Source organism: Scardinius erythrophthalmus (assembly GCF_964197995.2).
Source record: "Scardinius erythrophthalmus genome assembly, chromosome: 1".
NCBI lineage: Eukaryota > Metazoa > Chordata > Actinopteri > Cypriniformes > Leuciscidae > Scardinius > Scardinius erythrophthalmus.
Window position 1 is genome coordinate 14829275 of NC_138221.1, and position 27426 is coordinate 14856700.

Below are 27426 nucleotides of genomic sequence, written 5' to 3' on the forward strand. Positions count from 1 at the left end.
CCATGCAGCCGTAAATGCCCCGCAGTTATAATGGCAAGACGAGCACACAGCAATCTGCGCCCATTGCTGTTACAAGGTTCAATACATACACATAAAGCAAACAGTAGTTCAGGAAAACCCAACGGTCCAGGAAGACAGCCACAGGGCAAAACGGCGTAGGTAACACAGCCGTACAGGCAAAACAGCAGGTAGATACTGTAACCAATACTGTGTTGCTGGCGACGATCTCCAGCTAAACCGGCCTCATTCCTGTTATTTACACACAAATATTACCATTAACCCCAATTAATACAAATAAAATGAATCCCACGCCATGGCATACATACCGATCAAGCAGAATCCATGTACACCCGAGGTAGATGGCTCGACGCGTACCAACGGCACTAATAATGCAGTAAATCCGTTTATTGGATGCGCTGAACGACACAACACAACACAACTTCCGTCACTGACGAGCAAGAGAGGGCGTTAGAAGGACTACTCGCTATATTTATAGGACAGAACCTCACACGGGGATTGGCCAAAAGTACGCCAGCTCATTACACATTAAAGGGGACATATCATGCTAAATCCACTTTTTTAGCCCTTAAATGCATTTTGTTGTATATTTGGAGTGTTTAAGAGTACAGAAAAGTTGAAATTATTCTCTTCAGGTGCTTCATTGATATCTTTATATTCTGTTTTGACCTTATTTTTCAACCTGTTTAGATTTTTCTGTTATCTATGACGTTTTGTGAACTATTACGTCACAGTATTTGCAGCGGAACTGCCAAATAAGGACATTGACTTCCAGCCCAACACTTCGAGCAATCCGCCATTTTTATTTCTCGCTGCAATTTTGTAGTCCAAGCTCAAAGATGCAGAACTTACGAGAGGGTAAGTCAAAATGTTCGGTTGTTGGATGTAGTAACCCACACGCTTCATTACACCGTCTAATGTAGATGAACTGCCACGCTTGTGACAGGGCCATAGACTGTGGACAGGGCGCATGTTTAACTGAAAGAACGAGCAGAGAGAGAGAGACCTGGTCGCGCGCACGCTCTCTCTCTTCGGAGCCAGGCGAAAGTGTAAACGACACCGTCTCCAAACTAGACGCTGTCTTGCTCTCTCTCCCTCGCACAAATTAATCAAAATAAATCGACACGGTGGTAAAAGGTCGGAAGACCAAAGTTTCATGTGTAAATACAGTAACACACCATTGCGATACATCCATATGAAGACGTTGTTCTGCAGGTTCGTCGTCTTCATTTTCATCTCGCTCCGGCTCCGACTCTGGCTCGAACATGTAAGGCTGGCTGGACAAGTCTTCTGTTGTTGACATTTTGTTAATAATGTGTGAATAAAAAGTTTCTGTGCCGCTATAATCGTATCTCTGCTATCAAACTACAAAAATGGCCGAACGGGGTGGAGTTGAACCTCTGCAAACTGGACAGGGGGCGGGGTATGACGTGTCTCAATTGTATTTAAAGAGACCGCACCAAAACGAGTTGCTCTCAGACGCACATCAGAAAAGGGGTAAAAAAAGGGGCCTGTGGAGCTATAATAATGAGGAATTCAGACCCAAGCATTGCAGTTCTGCTTTATATAGACTACAAATGTATGATTTATATGTTAAAAGGAACGCTTTAAAAGCATGATATGTCTCCTTTAACTCATACTGCTACATAGGCTACACAGGGAAAGTAACAATGAAGTTATTGAATGAAACATAAACACAGCTTTTGTGTGATTATCGTCTTTTCCGCATATATATACTGACACAGCTAATCATTTTCATTTTATGAATGAATGTCTTCGTCAACAACAACTGCTTTTGCACCATCTGATGGTGAGGTCGACTAACAGCAGATGGAGAGTATGCTCGGCAATCTTCTGCTTTTCCTGCAGTTCCTGGACGTCAATGTTGAATTTACTGTCGAAATTGAACCACTGAATTTGTGGAAGCGAATTTGCAAAGCGAAATAAAATGGACAGAAAATTGCCTGTTAAATATTATTGGTTGTATTTTTAATCAGTTTGAATATTTTGGAAGTGAAATATGAATGGTGAATATGGATTATTGAATTTTTAATAATGAAAATGTGTTTGAAATGTTTTTAATTGAAATATTCACAGCTTAAATATTCAACCATGTTGAATTTCAGCCCATTAAAAATGCAAGCCCTAAAAATGCAATGCATTAAATTGCAAGCATGGTTAATGCAATGCCTATAATCAGAATAAAGTGAGATGATCTGCTGATGATCCTGAATGGCTTGTTGAATGAGTGTTGATAGTCTGAGGCTCATCAATATTAACAGATCTGCTGAAAACACTCTTTATTTCATGATAATAGTTACTGTTTTCACCTCATTTATTATGCTGATGTCTTCAGATCTCCTGTAAATTGACACTTAAAGTTCATTTCATTGGTGTCAGCAGACTGAGGGGATTTGTTGGTAACTATGTAGGTGTGGCGACCACAAAAGTGTCGTATTTGTGTTATAAGAATATTCTGAATTATTGTATTTTATTTGAACACAAGTTATTGTATTTTATTTTGGAAAAAAGGTATCCGAAGGGTTTTTATTTTAATGTGTTTTTCCTTCTTCAAAGTAAATTGTGTAGTGTTTGCTCCGGGCCAGCAGGGGCAGGGTCCGGTGAGCTTTGGGACATACTACTTCGTCATCTTAACGGACAGATCTGTCGCATGCATCCTGTCACCGCAAACTGCCCTGTCAATCATTTGGTCACAGTTAAAATCCTCCATTCACTCTAATTTAATTTCCTACTGTTTCAAAGAGAAATGTATTTGCACGTTGATCTGCCAGCCGTGGGTCTTTCAGACTCTCCTCATGTGTTTGCAATTTGAATATAATGATGCATTTAAAAGTTAATGGCTAAATGTATTTTTTACAAAAGTTCACAATGCTGCTGCAGATATATAATGTAGACAAGATTAAATAAATACATTTTCGCCAGGTTAGATAATGATAATAATCACTCAACCCCCTTTAAACCATAGACAGTAAAAGATCTAAACCTCTCTACATAACCGCCGGACTCGCGCGTCCTCCATGTCTGTAGTTTTTTAACACTCGTCCAATTGGATTGCGTCAATGGGTTGTGGGCAATATTAGCCGTTAGAGTGCGCATTGATCGAGACACCCCTCGCTGCAGCCTGTAGCACGATGACGTAGCTGGTTGATCCAATACATACTGGATGGGGAAGTTCGACAGTGTTGCCAGATTGGGACGGTGATTTCCAGCCCAAAAGCTCACCAAAACCCGCACACTACAAGAAAAAAACGCCCAAAATTTTACTGCCAAAATAATATGATATAATTTCATTACCATGTCATTCAAGGTTGATAAGCACAATTTGTATCTCCTTAAAACAAAATAACAATGATAAAATAAAATAAAAAAAATAAAATAAAATTCCAAGAAAACAGATCAAAACAGGGCAATAATTAAGGAGAATTAGCCAATAAAATGTCCAGATGGACACTGTCAAAACGGCAATCAAGAAATGAACCGATGACTTTAACCCTCGGAAGTACACATTGCAGAACATAACGCAGAATAGCAGTCAAACTCATTCATCGTTGAAACCTTTTTCAGCAGCTGTCAGGGTCGAGTATTGTGCAGTCTGGACGGTGTAAAAGTTGCCGATGTCTGGTAAGGTTAGGCTAGTGTGCACATGACCATGGACATATTTCACGTCCCATATTTGATTTCATTTCAAGTACTTCAACTGTGCTCTCCTCAAAGTTATATTCACCATCGATATCTCCCACCAGGTTTACGTTTTTGCTCACTATCTCACTCTTTACTGTGTAGATACTACTTACTGTTTAGTAGGCTATATCACTTTGGCATTAGCGATCACTTGAATATACAGCTACAACTTATGGCTAAAAGTGCGTGCTCGTCTGTGATGTCAACACTAACGCCAGCTGACTCTGCATGGGCGTGTGTGTACAGTAATGTCATGATGACTGATTTTATGGACTACATGCACACTTTAGTTTATTTTTTTAACCAATTAGACTTTTAAATGTAGATGTTTGAAAACCGCCGAACTGACCCCAAACCAGCCCAAATTTTGTCCTCCCGCCCAAACCCTTTTTTACCGGCACAATCAAATTTAAAACTGCCCAATTGGGCCGAAACCCGCCCAATCTGGCAACACTGAAGTTCGGATCAATATACTGACTCTCTTGTTCGATCTCGTCCATCAAAATGAATGAATCTTTTTTCGAGTCATTTTGTTCATTTAAGGGGTTTTAAATGTTATTATAGCCTACTTTTAACTGGTAAATTCCCTGAACACATCCACCTACGCAATCTTGATAATATTCTGAATTAAGAAATCATTATAATGCAGTCAAAAATAATTTACAGGGAACATAAATAATTACTTTACCTTGCGAGTCTTTCATTCATTTGTCACGTGTCACAATATTGTATTGAGATGATGTTCTAACCTGTGTAGTAGTAGTTGCCTACTAATAAATAGCCTAGTAATAAGTAATTATTGATGAATAAGTAATTATTTACATAAATGTGATGCTCTTAGTTTCTCTCTACCTACATGCAAAATAGTTAATTTTACAATATTTTAAATAACATGATTTTAAACCTAAATGTGATGGATCTAATGTGTGTACACAGAACATTTTAAAATAAAGCCATTTTATTTTATTCAAGTCATATTTGCTTTTGAGTGAAAAAATTATGATTAAAAATCAAAAATTAGTCATGTAATTTGTACAATACGGTCTGTAAACAACTTAAAATTCCAGTACACATTCAAGGGAAAATGCAAAAATAATAACAGCATCAAGAAACTAAATCTTGCCAGAAAAGAAAGTGCTTAATGATATTTTGCCTGCAAGAGTTCCTTCTTTAATGGCTATACTAAGTTTTCCACAGTTTTCTGTACATTAGGTTCCTCTTGCCACCCGTCCCTTAAAATACGGAATCGTCCCGTATTTACAAGTAAGATGATGCGTCCCGAATCAAATCAATAAGGGACAGGATTTGTCACGTATTTTTCATTAGGCACACACATATACAAACATAAGGATGTTGCAGTATGGATAAGGCTAATAGTAAATATAAAAAATATCAATTTCACAATTAGTAGAGAAGCTCATTGCATGATTGCATTTTAGCGTCTTTGTTGCCATGATAAACAAAAACAAAACAAATAAAAAACAAACCCTAAATTTAAGTTTAATGTACAAACTAATCACAGCAGTCAGATCACGCAGTTGTCACTGGAGTGATTATTTATATTTAACTTAAAATCTTTTTTTTTTTTTTTTTTTTTTTTTTTTTTTTACAGACCAAAACACACCACCGCGCATGCGCGTCCAGTACGTGTCGGATCTGATCCAGCTACGTCATCGTGCTACAGGCTGCATGCCACGATTTGGGATAAACTACTAATTCTATTTTCGAAAACTATTTAGGACGGATAGAATGCGAATTGGGACGCATCGTTCCTCTCCTGTGTTACAGGTGGGTAAATGTACAAAAAAGACCTCAGAGCTAGAATTTAGCCATGCAGAAATGTGTTTGGGATATGAGTGGACTGTTTTAGTTAAGTAATTTTCGTTAGGGTCTGTTTCTGATTTTGTTTGTAACGAGTTTGAAACGAGAGGGCAAAGTCCAGCAGAGTAACTGTCGTTACGTTAGAGAGAGCAAGTCAGCTCAACACACTTTCCCACGTGCATGCACACGAAGATATTTTATGAGCTTGCAATGTTAACGAGTATTGTTTAGCTCACTGTATGTTAACTCCCCACCATCGGTTAAAAATGTTTTTTGCTCAATGATTTTAGACAAGAATGGTTACAGTTTAAAATGTGATTTGAAGTTACACTTGGAACACTTTATTAGTTCTGAGCATTATTTGTAGTACTGTATTGACGTGATACTGATAAAATACTGTGAATGAAAGTTTCTAAGTATCCTAAAAATATCTGGTGAATATTACCATTGGCTTAAGTTTACATTTCATTTTGATAAATAGTGTAAAATACAAGCACGAAGAGTGAACATGCATCTAAGTGAACATGCATTTGGTACTTAGAGATTTATTTTATTATGGATTTTGTATTGACACAGACACTGGAATTCGTTGTAATGTTAAAAAAGACACTGAATAATTAATGTGTGAAACATAAAATGACTCTTAACAAATAGAGATGTATTTGCTGAAGAAAATTCTTAAATAAATTACTGCAGAGAGCTTGAACCTGACACACTGTCTGTCACCACCAGTATAAAACAAACTCAGATTTATTTTTATTTTTTATTTTGGGCAAATAGTATATATATTTGGCAGAGAAGCTCCTCCCATTAAAATTTACCATAATTTACCCCCCCCCCCACAGTAATTACATCACCAATGAAGCTCCTCCCACTGTAATTCTCCAATAAATGCTGTAAATTCCCATCAGCTACAAGTGAAGACGAGCATCAGAGCATCAGGAAGAGCTGAAATCTGCAAAGACTGAGTTTATTAAAGAGGACAGTGAGAACACGAGTGATCCAGAACCCTGCAGAATGAAACACACTGAAGATCCTGAAGAACAAAGAGGTTGGTGTTTATTCTTCATTCATTCATGATGCTGAAGAACATTCATGTTAGAAACATTCAAGCACTTCATCACTTTTAGATAAACAGTTAAACTATGAAATGAGTACAAAAGTTTAATTTTTGGTTTCCAAACAATGGTCAGTAAAGCGAGGTTTGAGAACTGTTCATATTTATTGTCAACATCAGGTCAAACTAAATATAATTTTAGCTTTTATTTAATTTAACTTATATCTGGTTCACAAGTTTTTTAAAATCAACTAAGTAACAGGGTTGAGTGACACATGTAGGACACAGACAATTCTCAAAAATAGTTCATTTAAAACTAGTTAAAGCCGAGGTCAGTCTAGACTTTCAGAATATGACATTTCTACAGACATTGTCGTGATATGTCGCACTCAGTGTTGGGTAAGTTACTTAAAAAAAGTAATTAGTTATAGTTACTAGTTACTTCTCACAAAAAGTAACTGCATTAGTAACTGAATTACATCATTACAAAAGTAACTAATTACCAGGAAAAGTAACTATTGCGTTACTTTAAAAAAAAAGTTTAAATATAAGAAATTTCTTGGATACCTCCAATGTGAAATGTTAAATGAATGAAATGGACACTAAATATAACATCTTATTATAACAAAACATTGTACACTAATCTACACTATTTTAATGTTGCTGTGGTACAGTGTGAGAGACACCTATTAACTTAAATAATAAAATATTATCATTACTATAGTGGAACAACAAAACACAATAGATGGTTTAGATCTTTTAATATTTATTGCACAGACCACAACTGGCCAACCAATAAGTCTAAAAATAAATTATACCTCTTAAGAATTATACCAAAAAATAAATAAATAGTAATACAAAATATACATACACATACACTAGTGCATATAATTAAAATGATCAAACTCACACACCTTTACAACTGGTAGACATTCTGTATAGCCTACTTGAAGTATTTTCTCCCTCACAGTAGTAAGTTTAACAAAAAGTTCTCTAATACTGAACAATGTACATAAAGAATAATAATAAAATATAATCTTTTGGGGGTTTATTTTTATATCCTACAGAGAACGTCATCATCAGTGGTTATTTTAGCCAAATTCTAGTCGTGTTCTCAACTGGTCAAACAAAGATGTTTTCTTTGAACGTTCCCTGCAGGTTATTTTGGTGGAGTTTGTTATATAAACTAATTACAACATTGATACCAATATGCTGCAGAGATTATTCTAATGCTGAAATGTGTAAATTATTTTTATAATAAAGTATTTATACTGCTCGGACACATTCGGTCTCTCTCGCGCACTGTCGAGCGTTTTCTCGGACACACTCGACTCGGTCTCACTCGCGCACTGTCAGCGCGCTCGCGGCGTTCGCCTCGCTTTTGACCGGTTGCCTCAAACACATAGCCTGGCAAGCCAGACCTACATCAAGATGTTAGGTCTGGAAACTCACCATAGACGCGGATAATCCGAGGGGCGGGATAAACGGCTGTCTTTCAAATTCCCTCTGCACGCAATAGGACAGCGCTTCAACCAACCAGCGGCAGCGCGCAGTGATATGACGGGGAAGAAAATAGTGCCAAGCCATTACGAGGTCTGACCTCTCCATAGACAGCGGTTTTGTGCTGCAAATATATCACTCTTTTGAACACATATTGATTTGAGAAGAAAAAAGCTTTATTGCCGTGACCCCAGCAAACTTGCCGGACTAATTTCATCTTGACCAAAACTGGACCGGAGCTCGGCTCACAGGACGCTGTCGGGGGTAAGTCATGGTCAATGCACCACACTGCTTATGGGGAAGCTATAGAGATTCATGTCTAAAATCCTGAACTATCCCTTTAAGCCCGCCCCCGCCTACTCTATACACGACGTGATTGGCCTGACCCAATTCAGGTTTTTGCAGCTAGTAGGTCTATTGAGAGTTGCTAGACCAGGGTTCACCAATCTCGGTCCTGGAGGGCCGCTGTCCCTGCAGAGTTTAGCTCCAACCAGCTCCAACACCTGTTTGAAAGTTTCTAGTATGCCTAGTGAGACCTTGATTAGCTGGTTCAGGTGTGTTTAATTGGGGTTGGAGCTAAACTCTGCAGGACAGAGATTGGTGAACCCTGGTCTAGACCCACCTGGCTGCGAAATACATTTTGCTGCCGCTAGGGTGCGTCTAGATTTCTAGGCTACCAAACACACACACCAGAGAAAAAACTTTGCAGCTCCTATGGCTGAGAGAAAGCCTACTCGGATGAAAACCGCTTCAGTGAGCTTGTAGTAACGCCACATTTTATTGACAATAACGGTAACGGCGTTGTAATGGCGGAAACAGTAATTCGTTTGATTGCTCGTTACTGAAAAAAATAACGCCATTTGTAACGCCGTTTATTTATAACGCCGTTATTCCCATCACTGGTCGCACTCTGCTGTGTATTTTTTACAAAGATAAATTTAATGTATAAAAAATAATAATAAATACAAAATATGATAATAATAGACAGTCTGCTCCACTGGACTGCAAAAAGCTTGTGTTAATTCAGCTAAGAGGCCACAGTGTGACGTTTCTGTGGCAAAAAGAGCGGGAATTGAGTTCGCCAAACTGGAACTGGAACACAGGGGATCTCGCTTTATTTAACTGTAATTAATAATAAAAAAAATAAAAAAACAGCAAAACGGTAAGATTTTATAGCAGTTGTCTACTTTAATGTTTTTTCACTTCATTGTTTTTCTCTTGTATTATTTTGATGAATAATAATATTTTTCTTTCACTTCAGACCTGATGGACGTGAAGGAGGAGAGAGAAGAACTGAGTGAAGTGAAGGAGGAGAGTGAAGAACTGAGTGAAGTGGAGGAGGAGAGTGAAGAACTGAGTGAAGTGAAGGAGGAGAGTGAAGAACTGAGTGAAGTGAAGGAGGAGAGTGAAGAACTGAGTGAAGAGAAGGAGGAGAGTGAAGAACTGAGTGAAGTGAAGGAGGAGAGTGAAGAACTGAGTGAAGTGGAGGAGGAGAGTGAAGAACTGAGTGAAGTGAAGGAGGAGAGTGAAGAACTGAGTGAAGAGAAGGAGGAGAGTGAAGAACTGAGTGAAGTGAAGGAGGAGAGTGAAGAACTGAGTGAAGTGGAGGAGGAGAGTGAAGAACTGAGTGAAGTGGAGGAGGAGAGTGAAGAACTGAGTGAAGTGAAGGAGGAGAGTGAAGAACTGAGTGAAGTGGAGGAGGAACATCATGTCAAACCTGGAGAAAAACCTTTGAGTCGCTCAAAGACTAAACAGACATTTTTAAAGAAAAGAAGAGCCAAAAAATCTTTCACCTGCACTCAGTGTGGAAAGAGTTACACAACCAAACAAGGTCTTGAGTGCCACATGATGATCCACACTGGAGAGAAGCCGTTCACATGTGATCAGTGTGGAAATAGTTTCACTCGATCATCATCCCTTAATGTTCACATGATGATCCACACCGGAGAGAAGCCGTTCACATGTGATCAGTGTGGGAAAACATTTATCTGTGCATCACACCTGAAGTCACACCTGAGAGTTCATACGAAGGAGAAGCCGCATTCATGTTCTGTGTGTGGAAAGAGTTTTTCATCGCTTTCATATTTAAAAGTACATCAGAAAATTCACACAGATGTGAGAGAGTACATGTGCTTTGAGTGTGAGAAGACTTTTACTACAGCGGGCAGTTTAAACCTGCACCAAAGAATTCACACTGGAGAAAAACCTTACAAGTGTTCACACTGTGACAAGAGATTCAGTCAATCAGGACATCTGAAAACACATGAGAGGAACCACACTGGAGAAAAGCCTTACAAGTGTTCACACTGTGACAAGAGATTCACTCAGTCAGCAGATTTGAAAAAACATGAGAGGAACCACACTGGAGAAAAACCTTACATGTGTTCACACTGTGACAAGAGATTCAGTCAGTCAGGACATCTGAAAACACATGAGAGGAACCACACTGGAGAGAAGCCGCACACGTGTGATCAGTGTGGAGAGAGATTCCCAAGCAAACAAAGTCTTAATGTTCACATGATGATCCACACTGGAGAAAAGTCACATATGTGTGTTCAGTGTGGAAACAGTTTCACAACCAAACATAGTCTTTTGCGTCACATGAGGATCCATACCGGACTGAAGATGTTCACATGTGATCAATGCAGCAAAACATTTCTTAGAGCATCAGACCTGAAGAGACACCAGAGAGTTCATATGAAGGAGAAGCCGCATTCATGTTCTGTGTGTGGAAAGAGTTTTTCACAGCAGTGTTATTTACATACACATCAGAAAATACATACTGGTGTGAGAGAGTACATGTGCTTTGAGTGTGAGAAGACTTTCACTACAGCTGCACATTTAAAACAGCACCAGAGAATTCACACTGGAGAAAAACCTTACAAGTGTTCACACTGTGACAAGAGATTCAGTCATTTAATAAGTCTGAAAACCCATGAGAGGATCCACAGCGGAGAAAAGCCGCACACATGTGATCAGTGTGGAAAGAGTTTCACAACCAAACAAGGTCTTGAGTTTCACATGAGAGTTCACACTGGAGAGAAGCCGTTTAAGTGTGATCAGTGTGGAAATAGTTTCACTCGATCATCATCCCTTAATGTTCACATGATGATCCACACCGGAGAGAAGCCGTTCACATGTGATCTGTGTGGGAAAACATTTATCTGTGCATCAAACCTGAAGTCACATCTGAGAGTTCATACGAAGGAGAAGCCGCATTCATGTTCTGTATGTGGAAAGAGTTTTTCACAGCTGTCCAATTTAAAAATACATCAGAAAACCCACACTGGTGTGAGAGAGTACATGTGCTTTGAGTGTGAGAAGACTTTTACTACAGCGGACAGTTTAAACCTGCACCAGAGAATTCACACTGGAGAAAAACCTTACAAGTGTTCACACTGTGACAAGAGATTCAGTCGATCAGGACATCTGAAAAGACATGAGAGGATCCACACTGGAGAGAAGCCTTACAAGTGTTCACACTGTGACAAGAGATTCACTCAGTCAGCAGATTTGAAAACCCATGAGAGGATCCACACTGGAGAAAAAACGTACAAGTGTTCACACTGTGACAAGAGATTCAGTCAATCAGGACATCTGAAAACCCATGAGAAGATCCACACTGGAGAAAAGCCTTTCAAGTGTTCACTCTGTGACAAGAGATTCAGTCAGTCATCATCTCTGAAATCACATGAGAGGATCCACACTGGAGAAAAAACGTACAAGTGTTCACACTGTGACAAGAGATTCAGTCAATCAGGACATCTGAAAACCCATGAGAAGATCCACACTGGAGAAAATCCTTTCAAGTGTTCACTCTGTGACAAGAGATTCAGTCAGTCATCATCTCTGAAATCACATGAGAGGATCCACACTGGAGAAAAAACGTACAAGTGTTCGCACTGTGACAAGAGATTCAATCATTTAATAAGTCTGAAAACACATGAGAGGATCCACAGCAGAGAGAAGCCGCACACGTGTGATCAGTGTGGAGAGATTTTCTCTTTTAAAAGTCACCTGAAGCAACACTTGAAGATCCATGCAGTGGATAAACCGGATCACCATGATCCATGTGGAGAGAGGTTCCTTCAGTTATCTTCCAACATGACATCATGACTTTGCGTAAACATACACGCCACTTTCAAGTCAAAAGTGGCGTGTTATCTATATGCATTTTGAGCTATCCGCGTGTATGTTCACGCCGAAACGAACCGTCATCTTCCGCGTGTATGTCTACGCCGTTAAATGTCTGAGCGAAACGGAGCAAAATGTACGTGAAATAATTATGTTGGTCCCCTTTGGAAAACGTGTAGATGTCGCAGTTTAACAGCCTCAGACGTGAATCTTACTCGTACCATTATCACCGGACTTTTGCTAATCCTACCATCTAATCATAACCATTTCTTAAAACTACGTAGGCTACAATTAAAAAGAAAAACAACAGACAGACAAATATAATCACAATAATTTATTTAATGAGAAAATGTCAAAATCGGTACCAAAAGTTGTTCACGTGACGATGTGTCGCAGTCTTCTCTGGCCGTGGTTTTGTATGAGGTAACAGAGCAGAATTTAAATTATTAATTCAAATCCATGAAAATGTTAATCCGTCTTTGGTTCGGTTCGCTCTGAGGGCTGCGCGGCACGGCAGTGCGCGCTTCATTTCAAATGTGAATGTGCATGACGCAATCTGTGACGAAGCAGGCGAGGCGAGAGCCAATGAGCGTTTGATATTACTGCCGTAACCATAGTAACCTGTCGTAACGCTTCTTGAGGGCGCAATTTTTGAATTTGAATTCATAACAAGAGCGGGGTGTGACGTTTACGGTCAAGATGACGATTACTGGATAAAGGGCTGAGTTTGGATCATTTTCTTGCAAATAATATATGGATTCTGAAGGTTTGGATTGCATCAAGCTAATAAAATTGGTGTATTTTGTGAATCGATGTTGTGTTGTAAGGTTAGTATATTATGGTTCTATAGTAACCATAAATAAATTATTGTGATTATACTCGTCTGTCTGTTGTTTTTCTTTATAATTGTTGCCTAGGTAGTTTTAAGAAATGGTTATGGTTAGGTTTAGGGGTAGGATTCGTGGCTCAAACTATCTTTTAATGCCATATCTGTCCATTACGTTTTATCATTTTAATATTGTCCATAAAATGGGTATGTTTAGGTGTGGGAGTAAGGGATCTTACATTTATAATCTAAACAATGGTATAGGAAATTGTACAGATATCTTCAAGATATGGCAAACATGTATGATTCACGTTTGAGGGCGTTAAACTGTGACATCTAACTGTTACACGTTTTCCAAAGGGGACCAACAACGTGATTATTTCACGTCTTGTCGTGATACCGGGGAATCGATTTTTTTTCCTAGGATGGTAGGAGAAGACTCATGGTATTAACCCCAGTGACTGGTAGGTTTAGGGACGGAGTTGGGGTAACGTTAGGTCATATTTATACAGTAATGTAACGTTAAGTCAACGGCGTTGATAAACAAGCTGAAAAGCGATTATGCATGTTGATAGCACGCCAAAAATGGAAATCGAATTGGCGTGTCATACATACGCCATTTCATGACATCAGTCTGTATCTTCAGTGACTCACTCAAATGGAGAACAATCACAGTCTGAGATAACAGTAAGTAGTTCATCTTTATGTGCTGAGCAATAAAGTCTCTCCTGTGTAAGTTAGTTTCCTAACAGCCATGATGAGCAACAGGACATCTTGGTGGTTGCTTGCTATCTGATTCACATTTTTTACATTATTATAAGATTTTGAGTTATAATTATAAGAAAATATCTCATTATTACATAAAATTATCTCATTATTATGACATGCTGATGCTCACCAGATTTACATTGTTTCATGACCAAACTAGTGACTTATAACACAAATAATCTTCTTGACATTAAAATAGATCATAATCGTGCACAGCCGTTGTTGACCAGATTTGATGAGATTAAAATTAGTGTTTAACTCATCAGTGATCTTGAGCTTCACTTTTCATTTCACGTTTGTCTCTCATTTGAAATCTCATTTGATTTAATGTTTCTTTTAGACCTGATGGACGTGAACAAGAAAGGAAAAACATAAGCTAAAAATCAGTCACCGCTTCAGGTCTCCTGTCCTCAGTGTAAAAAACGCATTATAATATCATTTCACATATAAATCAAGTCTGAAGGTTCACATGAGAGTTCACACTGGGAAGAAGCGGCTCAGGCTTTCTCTCTGAAATCACTTCTTCTCATTCTGAAGAAACACCATTTAACTGTGATCAGTGCGGTAAACCGTTTCATTCTCAGTCCTGAAGAAACACCTGAAGATTCACACAAAGAAGAAGATTCATTCGTAATATTACAGCAGAAAATAATTTTAACTCCTTCTTCATTGTTTTTCATCAGAACATCTAGTTTCTCTTCCACTTCTACTCTTCCACGCAAACTCAAGATATACTTTCATGTATCTTTGAAACTGGACACTTCTCTTCTTCTCTTGAGATGCTTTGGCTCTTATAAGTCAGTAAAGAGAGAGATCTCTCATTTGCTTTCACTTTTACTTAATGTTTGTATTTGCTTCATGTAATGATTGATTAAACTTTAAACATTAAACATTGTTATTGACTGTTTTTTATTTTCTGCTGATTCTGCTTGAATCAGGAATAATTTTAGATCTGAAAGTTATGAAGTATCCTGATATGATTGCTTTTTGAGCTTTCCATGTTTTAATTTTCTCAAAATAGCTTATAAATGGCTAATAAATTATATTTCACCCAGACATGACTGACACTGAATGAGATTGCTGTCTGTCTACATTATTAACAGTTTCACCCTTGATATCCTGTATCATATACACATTACAAAGAGTTTGTTCTAGTCAGTTTGATGTTTCATTCACACCATGAGGCTTCATGAAGCCAGAACAATTACTATGAACTTAAAGGTAAAAAAGGTTGGGAACCACTGATCCATGTTAATTTGTGATAAATAACAGTTTTGTCTTTCATTAGAGCAGTTTTACAGGCTTTTATCATGTATCCTGACTCAAATAATGTGTTTTCAAACACTCAGAATAACAGCAAACACTCAGAATAAAGTGAGATGATCTGCTGATGATCCTGAATGGCTTGTTGAATGAGTGTTGAAAGTCTGAAGCTCATCAATATTAACAGATCTGCTGAAAACACACTTTATTTCATGACAATAGTTCCTGTTTTCACCTCATTTATTATGCTGATGTCTTCAGATCTCCTGTAAATTGACACTTCATTTCATTGGTGTGAACAGACTGAGGATAAGTTTAGATACTTCTTCCTCGGTTAGCGAAGAGGAGGAGGAGAGAGGGTTATTGGCTGTTGAAGGGGTCAGTCTGGGTTCCTGTGTCTGTGGAGCTGAGAACCGACTGCTGATAGTTGTAGTTTTGTTGGTGAAGAAGTTAGCAAAATCATCAGCAGTTAAAGAGAAGGTGGGTGGTGGTGGAGATGGAGAGAGGAGAGAGTTGAATGTCTTGAAGAGTGATCGTGTGTTGGAGGAGCTGTTGATCTTGTTGTGGAAATATTTTGTGGCATGAACATCAACAGAAAAGGAAGAAAGCAGAGATTGATACATTCTTAGGTCAGATGTGTAAGGCTGGTGCCAATATGTCTGATCGATTTGTACGCTTCACCCCTGAAAACGAACCTCAGGAACTTCTTGTGAGATGGAAGGATGGAAATGTGTTAGTGTCCTTTATATCTATCGTGACAAACCAATCCTCGGATTGAATTTGGTTCACGATGATAGGAATGGTGAGCATCTTGAACTTGAACCTCCTTAGAGACCGGTTCAAGTGCCTGAAATGTATTATTGGACGCAACCCCCCATCCTTCTTGGGAACTATGAAGTACTGGCTGTAAAACCCGGAGTCCCTGTCTGGTGGAGGAATACGTTCTATAGCTTACTTTACCAACAGGGAGTTTACTTCTTGTTCCAATACCTGACCCTGCTCTGGGTCGACAACAGTCCAGACCACCCCGTTAAACTTCGGTTGATCGCTCCGCCATGTGTGGGCCTAGGATCTCTATGACAAAGCCTTTTTAGCCTGCAGGATGGCCCTCAGGTCGCCCTGCTTCTGCTGAGGCTTCGCTTGAGAGCGCCGTCTGTGACCCCAAGCTCTAGACGTGATGCTCTCTTTTTGCGCCTGTATGTAGGCAAGGTAGCTGGTGGATGGCTGCGGCTGCCTACTGGGGGCAGACTTCTTAGATTTGGTGCAGTGAAGGATGTATTGTTTGAAGGCTGCAGAATGCTTCTTTGCCTCCTGAAACCTGTCGACGACGGTATTTACAGCGTCGCCAAACAGGCCAGAAGGCAAAATTGGGGCATCAAGGAGGAAAGCCCTGTCTTTCTCCTTGATGCCCGATAAATGTAGCCATAGATGTCTCTCCGAGACCACCATCGCCGCCATGGATCGGCCGATAGCACAGGTCGTCTCCTTGGTGACTCAGAGAGACAGGTCTGCAGCCTTCCTCAACTCCGCAATATCTTCCGGAGTTGGGCCCTCGCCCTCATCAATATCTTTAAGAAGGTCGGTCTGGTAAGCTTGGAGTACTGCCATTGTGTGCAGACAAGCGCCATCCCGACCCGCAGCCATATAAGCTCTAACAACTAAGGATGATGTATCCCTGCATGGTTTAGTGGGCAGAAGCCACGGGGGGAGAACATCAGAACTGGCAGAGGATTTCCGAAAATGTGCCTCAGCAGTCTCGAGATCCTCTGTCAGATCCATCTGCAAGCCTCATGAAGAGCGTTTCCGCACCGTCTTGGCGAAGATTGAGTGAGAAACAGGTGAGATTGAGTGTGTGTGTTTAAAGGGCTTTGTGTGCACAGTTTGAGTACCTTTTTTCAAGAGTAAAGCATATGGATGGAACAATTGAGCGTTTTTCCTCTTTGTTTTGTACTTTATAGATGATCCCTATCTGCTGTTTTACATAGCAAAATGTATAGATATACAGTTAAACCAATTCAAACACAAACTACACTGTGTGTTCTCATCTACAATTTAAAACAGTTTGAACACAACCTTTTTTTTGTTCTTAATGCCAAATCGTTATTGATGTATGTATTCGGAGCTGAATCATTGACAAATGTCAAACGTCCAACGTCAAACCAACTTTATATCGGTGAACTGTTACTGGTTTGAGATCTGTGAGGGGAATTGATTCGATCTAAAGTGTTGCTGCTGCCATTTTATTTCTACTCTTTTGACACATTTGGATTAAAGTTTTGGATTTGTTAGTTACTTTAAATTGTTCAAATAAACTGCAACAGATACTGCTAAATACTTTACATTGAGTCTAAAATGACTCACATGAGACATTTTAAATCTATACATAAATAATATTCTATCCATTACACTTGGAATAATGTTTCTTGTGGTGCTCTCTATTTGTAAAAGTTTTATGATTGTTTTCAGTTTCTGCACACTTTAATGAACTAATTACTTTATTCTGATGAATGTAGTTATCATAAAATCAAACTTTATCAAGTTTTCCAATAGAGCAGTTTTACAGGCTTTTATCATGTATCCTGACTCAAATAATGTGTTTCTAACAGCAAACACTCAGAATAAAGTGGTGTTGGTTGAGGAGAGATCCCCTGATATGATTGTAAAGCGCTTCAGTAGTGCATATGAAAGGGCTATATAAATGCCTCATTCATTCATTCATTCAAAGTGAGATGATCTGCTGATGATCCTGAATGGCTTGTTGAATGAGTGTTGATAGTCTGAGGCTCATCAATATTAACAGATCTGAAAACACTCTTTATTTCATGACAATAGTTCCTGTTTTCACCTCATTTATTATGCTGATGTCTTCAGATCTCCTGTGAATTGCCACATAAAGCTCATTTCATTGGTGTCAGACTGAGGGGATTTGATGATTACTATATGAATGTTTATTTCTGTATTTTATGATTTTATAACATTTTCTTACAGGTCTTTACTACTTTTCTATATATCTGCTATTTTTTCCACAAAGAAATAGAATAATGTTAGAATTAGAAATACAAATTGCTTTATGATAGACAGACAGATATAAATGCTTAACTGTGCAAATTAGTATATGGTTAAATACAAAAAGGGGTTTATATAGCAAAAACAACAAATACAATCTCTCTCTATATTTTTTTCAGTCATATTTAGAACAAGAATAATTTGATGACATATTCAAACACTGTATATTAGGATCATAGTGCAGCCCCAAAATACTAAAATAAATTTTCATTTTAAGTCTTTACACTTATCCTTCTCCCACTGTCCTTCAAACTACTTTTTTTGTCAGCAAGAAGCTTTTAATCATTTAAAAAATAATGAAATTTAGTATGATCTCTTATTCTTGAACTCTTGGTCTCTTCAGAAAAAAAGTCAGAATAATTATGTTGTTTCATTTTTACATAAAGATGTTACGCTGAATGATGATTCAACATTATTTCACCTATATTCTGACATTTTGTCTCCACAAAAGTTATTTGAAACATTACACTTGCATTTATTGGGTTTTCTGTGTATACACAATCACTTTTGTACATGTAATATCAATCTGACACTGAAAATAAACATCTGGTCTTTGACCCTATTAAAACAAACTCAGTAACTGATATATATATTTTTGATTTTGGCAGATAAGCCCCTCCCACAGCAATTGCATCATCAGTGAAGCTCCTCCCACAGCAGTCACATCATCAGTGAAGCTCCTCCCACTGTAATTCTCCAATAAATGCTGTAAATTCCCATCAGCTACAAGTGAAGACGAGCATCAAAGCATCAGGAAGAGCTGAAAACTGCAAAGACTGAGTTTATTAAAGAGGACAGTGAGAACATGAGTGATCCAGAACCCTGCAGAATGAAACACACTGAAGATCCTGAAGAACAAAGAGGTTGGTGTTTATTCTTCATTCATTCATGATGCTGAAGAACATTCATGTTAGAAACATTCAAGCACATCATCACATTTAGATAAACAGTTAAACTATGAAATGGTACAGATTTTCAGCAAATGTTCAGTTAAAGGGAGTTTCAGTTCAGTTCTTTTATCTATATGCTAATTGAGGCTAAATAATTTATCTGTCAGTCTATCATAAAACAATTTATGCTATTTCACACATTTGTATTTATATTTCTAACATTATTCTATTTCCTTATTTAGATAAGGGCAAATATTTTTAAAGTAGTAAAGAACTGTAAGAAAAGCATTTGAACAAAAGAATAAAAATAAAAGCAATATTTGTAACCTCAGTCTGCTGACACCAATGAAATGAGCTTTAAGTGTCAATTCACAGGAGATCTGAAGACATCAGCATAATAAATGAGGTGAAAACAGGAACTATTGTCATGAAATAAAGAGTGTTTTCAGCTGATCTGTTAATATTGATGAGCCTCAGACTATCAACACTCATTCAACAAGCCATTCAGGATCATCAGCAGATCATCTCACTTTATTCTGAGTGTTTGCTGTTAGAAACACATTATTTGAGTCAGGATACAAGCCTTTAAAGAAAAACTGTTATTTCTCTAAATGATTTATTCATCCCACAATTCTGTGACGTTCCGTTTTATACAGTAAGTTCCATTAGTGACTGGATTCTGTGATTCTGCATCTCAGGAATCAAATGCTCTACATGATATTTGCAGTATTAAAGAGAGTTAGTTTTTGTGTTATTTATTGTTGTGTTATAAAGTTGTTAATAATCAAGCATAGCGTTAGTTCTGGCAGGTCACGTTAGTCAAGCTCGCATCAGCTGACCCTCAGCTGATCCACATCTACCTATAGGAATACGACGCCTATCACCATATACATATATAAGCTCCTTCAGTATTATCAGCAGCGATCGCGTTTCTCAGGAGCTAATTACCCTCCTCCATCCCCAGCTCCTCCTCTCGCCCAGTCAGGATTTGATATTCTGATTCCCCTTGAATCAGAATAATTATCGAATAATGTTGTACTTTAAAATCTTGAATTAAATATATTTGCATATATTACATTTTTTTTCTTGAATTAAATATATTTGCATATATTAAATATATTAAATTTTCATGTTGGTTCTGTTCTGTTTACCCCAAGGGGGGTTATTGCTGCTCTCCCTGCTCTTATCCATGCTAGGCTGCATGGATGCGCAGGGAGTTCTCGCCCACAACGGAGCCGCCAATCCAAACTGACTCTGGAATCCAAATGAACCAGTAAATTATAATGTAAAGAGTTAAATAGAATAATCAAATGTCTGTTTTAAATTATAATATAAATGACTAATAATTAATTGGCGTTCCAACTTGAACTGGAACGCAGCGAAGCTTGAGTTTCTGGTTTCCCACATTCACATGCGAATGAATGGGAGTCATTGGAATTAAAAGTCTAGTGTGACTGGACTGTAATAATTAAAAAAGCTTTAAGTAAAATAAATTAAATATCAATCTAAACATTGGTATCAACATTATGAAACTATTGTATAATTTGTAGTGCTAATATTACATTAGATAATTGTGTCATTGATCAAATATATTTAATAGTTGTTTGCCACAGAAACGTTATTTGTGTCTATAATGTTTTAAAAAATATTATTAGAAGATTAATGTACCTTATTTATGGAAAGTAGTTTTTGCTATTACATCAGAGCTCTTTTTATGTCCTTTCACTTCATATTCCTCTCTTTGAATTATTTTTGTTGTAATGAAAATGAAATAAATTTTTCTCTTTGATTTCAGACCTGATGGAAGTGAAGGAGGAGAGTGAAGAACTGAGTGAAGTGAAGGAGGAGAGTGAAGAACTGAGTGAAGTGAAGGAGGAGAGTGAAGAACTGAGTGAAGTGAAGGAGAAGAGAGAAGAACTGAGTGAAGTGAAGGAGGAGAGAGAAGAACTGAGTGAAGTGAAGGAGAAGAGAGAAGAACTGAGTGAAGTGAAGGAGGAGAGAGAAGAACTGAGTGAAGTGAAGGAGGAGAGTGAAGAACTGAGTGAAGTGAAGGAGGAGAGAGAAGAACTGAGTGAAGTGAAGGAGGAGAGTGAAGAACTGAGTGAAGTGGAGGAGGAGAGTGAAGAACTGAGTGAAGTGAAGGAGGAGAGTGAAGAACTGAGTGAAGTGAAGGAGGAGAGAGAAGAACTGAGTGAAGTGAAGGAGGAGAGTGAAGAACTGAGTGAAGTGGAGGAGGAGAGTGAAGAACTGAGTGAAGTGAAGGAGGAGAGTGAAGAACTGAGTGAAGTGAAGGAGGAGAGTGAAGAACTGAGTGAAGTGAAGGAGGAGAGAGAAGAACTGAGTGAAGTGAAGGAGGAGAGAGAAGAACTGAGTGAAGTGAAGGAGGAGAGAGAAGAACTGAGTGAAGTGAAGGAGGAGAGAGAAGAACTGAGTGAAGTGAAGGAGGAGAGAGAAGAACTGAGTGAAGTGAAGGAGGAACATGTCAAACCTGAAGAAAAACCTTTGAGAATCCACTCTAGAGAGAAGCCGTTCACAGTTGCGAGTTTCACACGCAAACAAAGTCTTAATGTTCACATGAGGATCCACACTGTAGAAAAGCCGTTCGCTTGTGATCAGTGTGGGAATAGATTCACAAACAAACCAAGTCTTCAGATCCACATGAGTGTTCATACAGGCGAGAAGCCGCACACCTGTGATCAGTGTGGAAAGAGCTTCACACAAAAACAACACCTTCAAGGTCACATGATGATCCACACCGGAGAGAGGCCGTTCACATGTGATCAATGCAGCAAAACATTTCTCTGTGCGTCAAACCTGAAGAGACACCTGAGAGTTCATACGAAGAAGAAGCCGCATTCATGTTCTGTGTGTGGAAAGAGTTTTTCACGGCTGCAAACTTTACAAATACATCAGAAAATTCACACTGATGTGAGAGAGTACGTGTGCTTTGAGTGTGAGAAGACTTTTAATTTAGCGAACAATTTAAAACGGCACCAGATTATTCACACTGGAGAAAAACCTCACAAGTGTTCACAGTGTGACAAGAGATTCAGTCATACAGAAAATCTGAAAAGACATCAGAAAACACACACTGGTGTGAGAGAGTACATGTGCTTTGAGTGTGAGAAGACTTTTACTACAGCGAACAGTTTAAAACGGCACCTAAGAATTCACACTGGAGAAAAACCTTACAAGTGTTCACTCTGTGACAAGAGATTCATTCAGTCATCAAATCTGAAAAGACATGAGAGAATCCACAACAGAACTAGTCAATAGTTTGGAAACATTTCTATTTTTAATGTTTTGAAAGAAGCCTTTTATGCTCATTAATGCTCCATTTATTTGTTCAAAAACACAGAAAAAAACGTAATATTGTGAAATATTACTACAATTTAAAATAATAGTTTTCTATTGTAATATAATAAAGACAAATTTCTATTTTAATTAAATGCTGTTCTTTTTAACCATTTATTCATCAATGAATTCTGAATAAAGTATCACAGGTTCCAAAAAATCATTGAGTAGCAACTGTTTCCAACATTGATAACCATTTTGCGTGTTGTTGTCAGCCTGCACTTCACATAATAGGCCAACCAGATGTTCTCGACACAAGCTTCGAAGCCTTGCTATCAGACGTAATCACAGGTTCTCTTACGAGAGGTTCTCTCGTATTGCGTAAGTAGCTTACGCATCGGGAAAGTCTTCTTTCTTCGAGATCTGAAGCCAAAAAATTATCCTTAATTTTGTATTCATTGTCAACGCAGTGCAGCAGCCGACAGACCTAGGCAGGCTAAATAAGCGTGCTCATTGGCTGCTCGGCTGCAACTGCTTAAGCCTATCGGTGAGCGCTCTGAACGCGGCAACCAATGAGGGCGCTTCGCGCCCTCCACACCCTTCTAACCGTCAGAATGGGCGTGGCCAGCGTGTATATATTCAGCGCTCACAGGCTAAAATTCTGATTTTCTTGTCTTCAGCGACGCTCTTCGCATCGCTGGATCTTGAGAGCCGCCGCCGTTGAAACCAGCGACCAGCAAGCTTAGGACAGCGCCTGAGGAAGCCGGCCGTCTTCGCCGCCTTCAGCCATCCGTGCCTGCTACGCTATCCGGCGACATATCCTTTACATTATTACTGTTTCTGTGTGTACTCTAAAAGAGCACGTGGCTCGTTTTGCGGCTCGTGCCGCGCCCCGCTCAGCAACGGAGACCGCCACCTCTCTGCGCTCTCCGACTGGGCCGCGGGCACGCCGCCACCGCACTCTCCGAGTGCGAAGAGCTTTCAATGTCGACCCTGCGGGCTCGACTTGAAGCTTTCGACCAAGCTGTCGCTCCGCCTGTCCCTGCCGGGCCGCGCAATAAGAAGCGCCGCTCGCAGCGACCACCGGAGACTGTTGTGACTGAGGAGCTCGCCGGAACCTCTCCCTCGAGCTCTCTCTCGCCCTCTCCCTCCCGGCCGCTCAACCGCCGGCTCTGCCTGCGCCGCCGCCGCGTCAGGAGATGAGGTGAATGTGATAGATACCCGTACTCTCCCTCTGTTCGAGCCGTGCAATACGCCGCTCACAAGGGATGGCAGAAGCGGACGGTCTCGGAGCGAGTTTCCTCTCCCTCTGTTCGAGCCGCGCAAACTGAGCCGCTCACGAGGGATGGCAGAAGCGGACGGTCTCGGAGCGAGTTTCCTCTCCCTCTGTTCGAGCCGTGCAATACGCCGCTCACGAGGGATGGCAGGAGCGGACGGTCTCGGAGCGAGTTTCCTCTCCCTCTGTTCGAGCCGCGCAAACTGCGCCGTTCACAAGGGATGGCAGGAGCGGACGGTCTGAGCTCTCTTTACGTTACAAGAAAGCTACTCCGTCTTCGCGCGTCACTGGTGAAAGGGGAACAGAGTGTTTTCGTCCCGCCGTGGCCTGGACTATAACCTCCATTCTCACACATTTCTCAGTCCCCTCTTAAGTTCAGGCGACTGGAATTGTTACTATTGCAGTATACGAGCCTGTTATAAATACACGCTCGCCTGCAAGCAAACGCTGTCACAAGACATGATGACGCTAACCGCGTACTAATGTATTCTCCCCTGTGGCTCAGTGGCGGAATCCTAGACTGTCAAGCTAGAGACCCGGGTTCGGTCCCCGCTCTCGCGGCAGTTAAAGTTTATGCTGTTCGCTTCTCCGAGCTCGCGGCCAGTTTTTCTTACATACAGAAAACAAGCCCGCTCTCTCCCTCGTTGGGCCGTGCAAATTGCGCCGTTCAAGGGATGACAAAGCGGACGGTCACGAGCAGCGTTCAGCGTGCGCGCCTCACTCACCGGCGAAAAGAGAAGAGAGTGTGTTAGTCTCGCTACGGCTGGACAACCGCCAATCCTCACACATTTCTCAGTCCCCTCTTAAGTTCAGGCGACTGGAAATATTACTATTGCAGTAAACGAGCCTGTTTTAAACACACGCTCGCCTGCAAACGAACGCCGACGCGACACATGGTCGCTTTTTATATGCTCGCGCTAACTGAAAGCCTATGTGATTCCCCTGTGGCTCAGTGGCAGAATCATACGCTTTCATGCGAGAGACCCGCGTTCGATCCCAGCTCTCGGGGAAAATAAAATTTATGCTGCTTGCTTCTCCGAGCTCGCGGCCAGTCTTTCTTACTTACAGAAAGCGAACCCGCCCCTCGCACCACACCTTCTCAGGGTGCTCGAGTATTTTTTGAGCGTCTAAACACGAGAGAAGAAAAGACGGTTAAATCCCGCAGCCCTGCGGCTGGACCACCATCGAAGCTTAACGCTCTGTCAGTCCCCGTTGCCACGGCTACTGCAGCTGTTTACCCCGCAGTCAACGAGCCGGTATCTACTCGCTCGCCTGCGCGCATCCGCCGTTCTCACGGCAACCCAGAAAATGTCAAAAGAGCATAATGTCTGGTTGCACGGCTGACGCCGTATGTGTTTCTAGTACAGTGAATGTGCCCACGTTCTGTGCTCACCCCTGTACACAAGCACTATACATCCCGTGTCTCTCACAGAGCCCACTCTCATGAAGCAGGCAAAAGCCGCTTTAGTGTTAAAAGTAGGTCACGTGTCCACTTCTCCGTGCCCACACCTACTCACTGCCCGCTCTGTCACACGGCCTTGCACGACCGGTCATGTTTTAAATGTGAGTCCTGTGCCCGCCCTCGAGCGCTCACACATAACGTTACATTTTCGCGCCTCACACTATATGTTCCCCGTCCAAAGCCACCGGGACACTGTGTGTAAAACGGCCAGCTATCGCTACGTGCGATCCGCCGTATCTAACCACCAAGAGCGCGCGCGCCGCGCCCGCCCCTGAATGTAACTCCTGTGCCCGCCCTCGAGCGCTCACACATACTAACGAACATTTTCGCCCCGACGCCGCCATCGCGCGTCGCGCCTCACACTTTATGTTCCCCGTCTAAAGCCACCGGGACACTGTGTGTAAAACGGCCAGCTATCGCTGCGTGCGATCTGCCGTATCTAAGCACCAAGAGCGCGCGCGCCGCGCCCGCCCCTCTGTTTCGAGCTCTCGAGCCCGCGATGCGCGGCGATCGGAGCCCGGAGGCCATTCTGCCCCTGGCTGCACACGCAAAAGCGTGGGAAACTATTCCAGGCGCATCAGAACGGGTGCTAAGCACAGTAAAACAGGGCTATACTCTGCAGTTCGCTCGCCGCCCTCCGCGCTTTCAAGCGCGTATCGAGACCAGAGTGAATGGGGAAGTAGCACATCTACTTCGAGCAGAAATACACTTCTGTGCAAAAGGGCTATGGAACCGGTTTCCCCTTCCATGAGCGAGTCGGGCTTTTACAGCCGTTATTTCCTCGTTCCCAAGAAGGACGGAGCACTCAGACCAATTTTGGATCTGAGACGTTTGAACGAGGCTCTTATGAGAAGACCGTTCAAAATGCTCACAACCAGACAAATTCTCGCGCAAATTCGCCCGAGGGACTGGTTTATATCTCTCGATCTAAAAGACGCGTGCTTTTCAGATCCTGATAATACCCCGTCACAGGCCATTCTTGAGATTCGCCTTCGACGGTCAGGTATATCAGTACACGGCCCGCCTGTCGACACAGCGCGCGCGCTGCATTCGACGCCTGGCCGCGTCTCTCCGGCCGGGCAGCACCGTACCTCTCAAAACATTTCAGAGGCTACTGGGTTGTATGGCCTCAGCCGCAGCAGTGCTTCGGCTGGGTCTTTTACGAATGCGCCCGCTACAATGCTGGCTGAATGCCCGAGTGCCTCACAGAGCATGGGCTTCCGGCGGTATTCGCATCAGAGTGACTCAGAGCTGCGTTTCAGCTCTGAAGCCCTGGTTAGCGGCCGACTGGTACCAGCGGGGAGTGACAATGGGAGCTATCTCACACCGCAAAATTATCTCGACGGACGCTTCCACCTCAGGCTGGGGCGCTCTGTTCGAGGGCAAACCGGCTTTTGGCCTATGGTCAGACCGGGAAAAATGCCTCCACATAAACTGTTTGGAGATGATAGCGGTCGAGAACGCGCTCAGGCGCTTCCTCCCATTCATACGGGATCACCATGTGCTAGTCCGCTCGGATAACATGTCCGTGGTATCCTATGTGAACCGACAGGGCGGTGTCAGATCCAGGAATCTGTGCAGGCTGACAGAACGCCTTCTCGTGTGGGCTTACCGCTCGCTGCGCTCGCTGAAAGCCGCGCACGTACCGGGCCACCTGAATGTCGGTCCAGACAGACTGTCCAGGGACAACATTCCCCCGGGAGAATGGTCTCTGCACCTCCAGACAGTCCAGTTTCTCTGGCGCCTATTCGGCAGAGCGGAAATCGACCTCTTTGCGTCGAAAGACAATGCTCAATGCCTGAAGTTTTATTTGAAGAGCGAAGACGCGCTGTCCCAGACATGGCCCAGCCTCCCGCTGTATGCTTTTCCTCCGATCTCCCTGTTGCCACAGGTCATTTAGAGGATCAGAGAAACGCACCACTCAGTGCTGCTTATAGCCCCGCGATGGGAAAACCAAACTTGGTACCCAGAGCTAGTGAGGCTGTCGCACTCACCCCCGTGGCCGATCCCGGTGAGAAAGGATCCTCTCCCAAGCCGCTGGATCGATCTGGCATCCCCATCCAGAGCGCTGGTTGCTGCATGCATGGGTGATCAACGGATACCCGTTGACCTGTCAGAAGGGGTCGTGAACACGATCACACAGTCGAGAGCCCCCTCCACGAGACGGCTCTATGCGTCTAAATGGTCGGTGTTTTCTAAATGGTGCGCTACTCAAAACCTGGATCCGCGCGCATGCGGGGTCCCGCGGGTGCTCTCCTTCTTACAAGAGCTGTTGGAAAAGGGCAGATCCCCTTCCACGCTCAAAGTATATATGGCCGCTATTACAGCGTTCGCTGAGACGACGCGCGG

The 27426-nt window shown here is 41.4% G+C and overlaps 1 protein-coding gene across 1 annotated transcript; it reads left to right on the plus strand.

Annotated features, from left to right (window-relative positions):
• Positions 1-5345: 5345 nt before the first annotated feature.
• Positions 5346-22553, plus strand: LOC308690591 (uncharacterized protein). Its single transcript, XM_081365155.1, has 4 exons — positions 5346-5508; positions 6453-6592; positions 18764-19018; positions 20841-22553. The coding sequence occupies exons 3-4, from the start codon at positions 18961-18963 to the stop codon at positions 22319-22321; spliced, it is 1539 nt and encodes a 512-aa protein (XP_081221281.1). The 5' UTR covers positions 5346-5508; positions 6453-6592; positions 18764-18960; the 3' UTR covers positions 22322-22553.
• The last annotated feature ends 4873 nt before the right edge of the window (positions 22554-27426 follow it).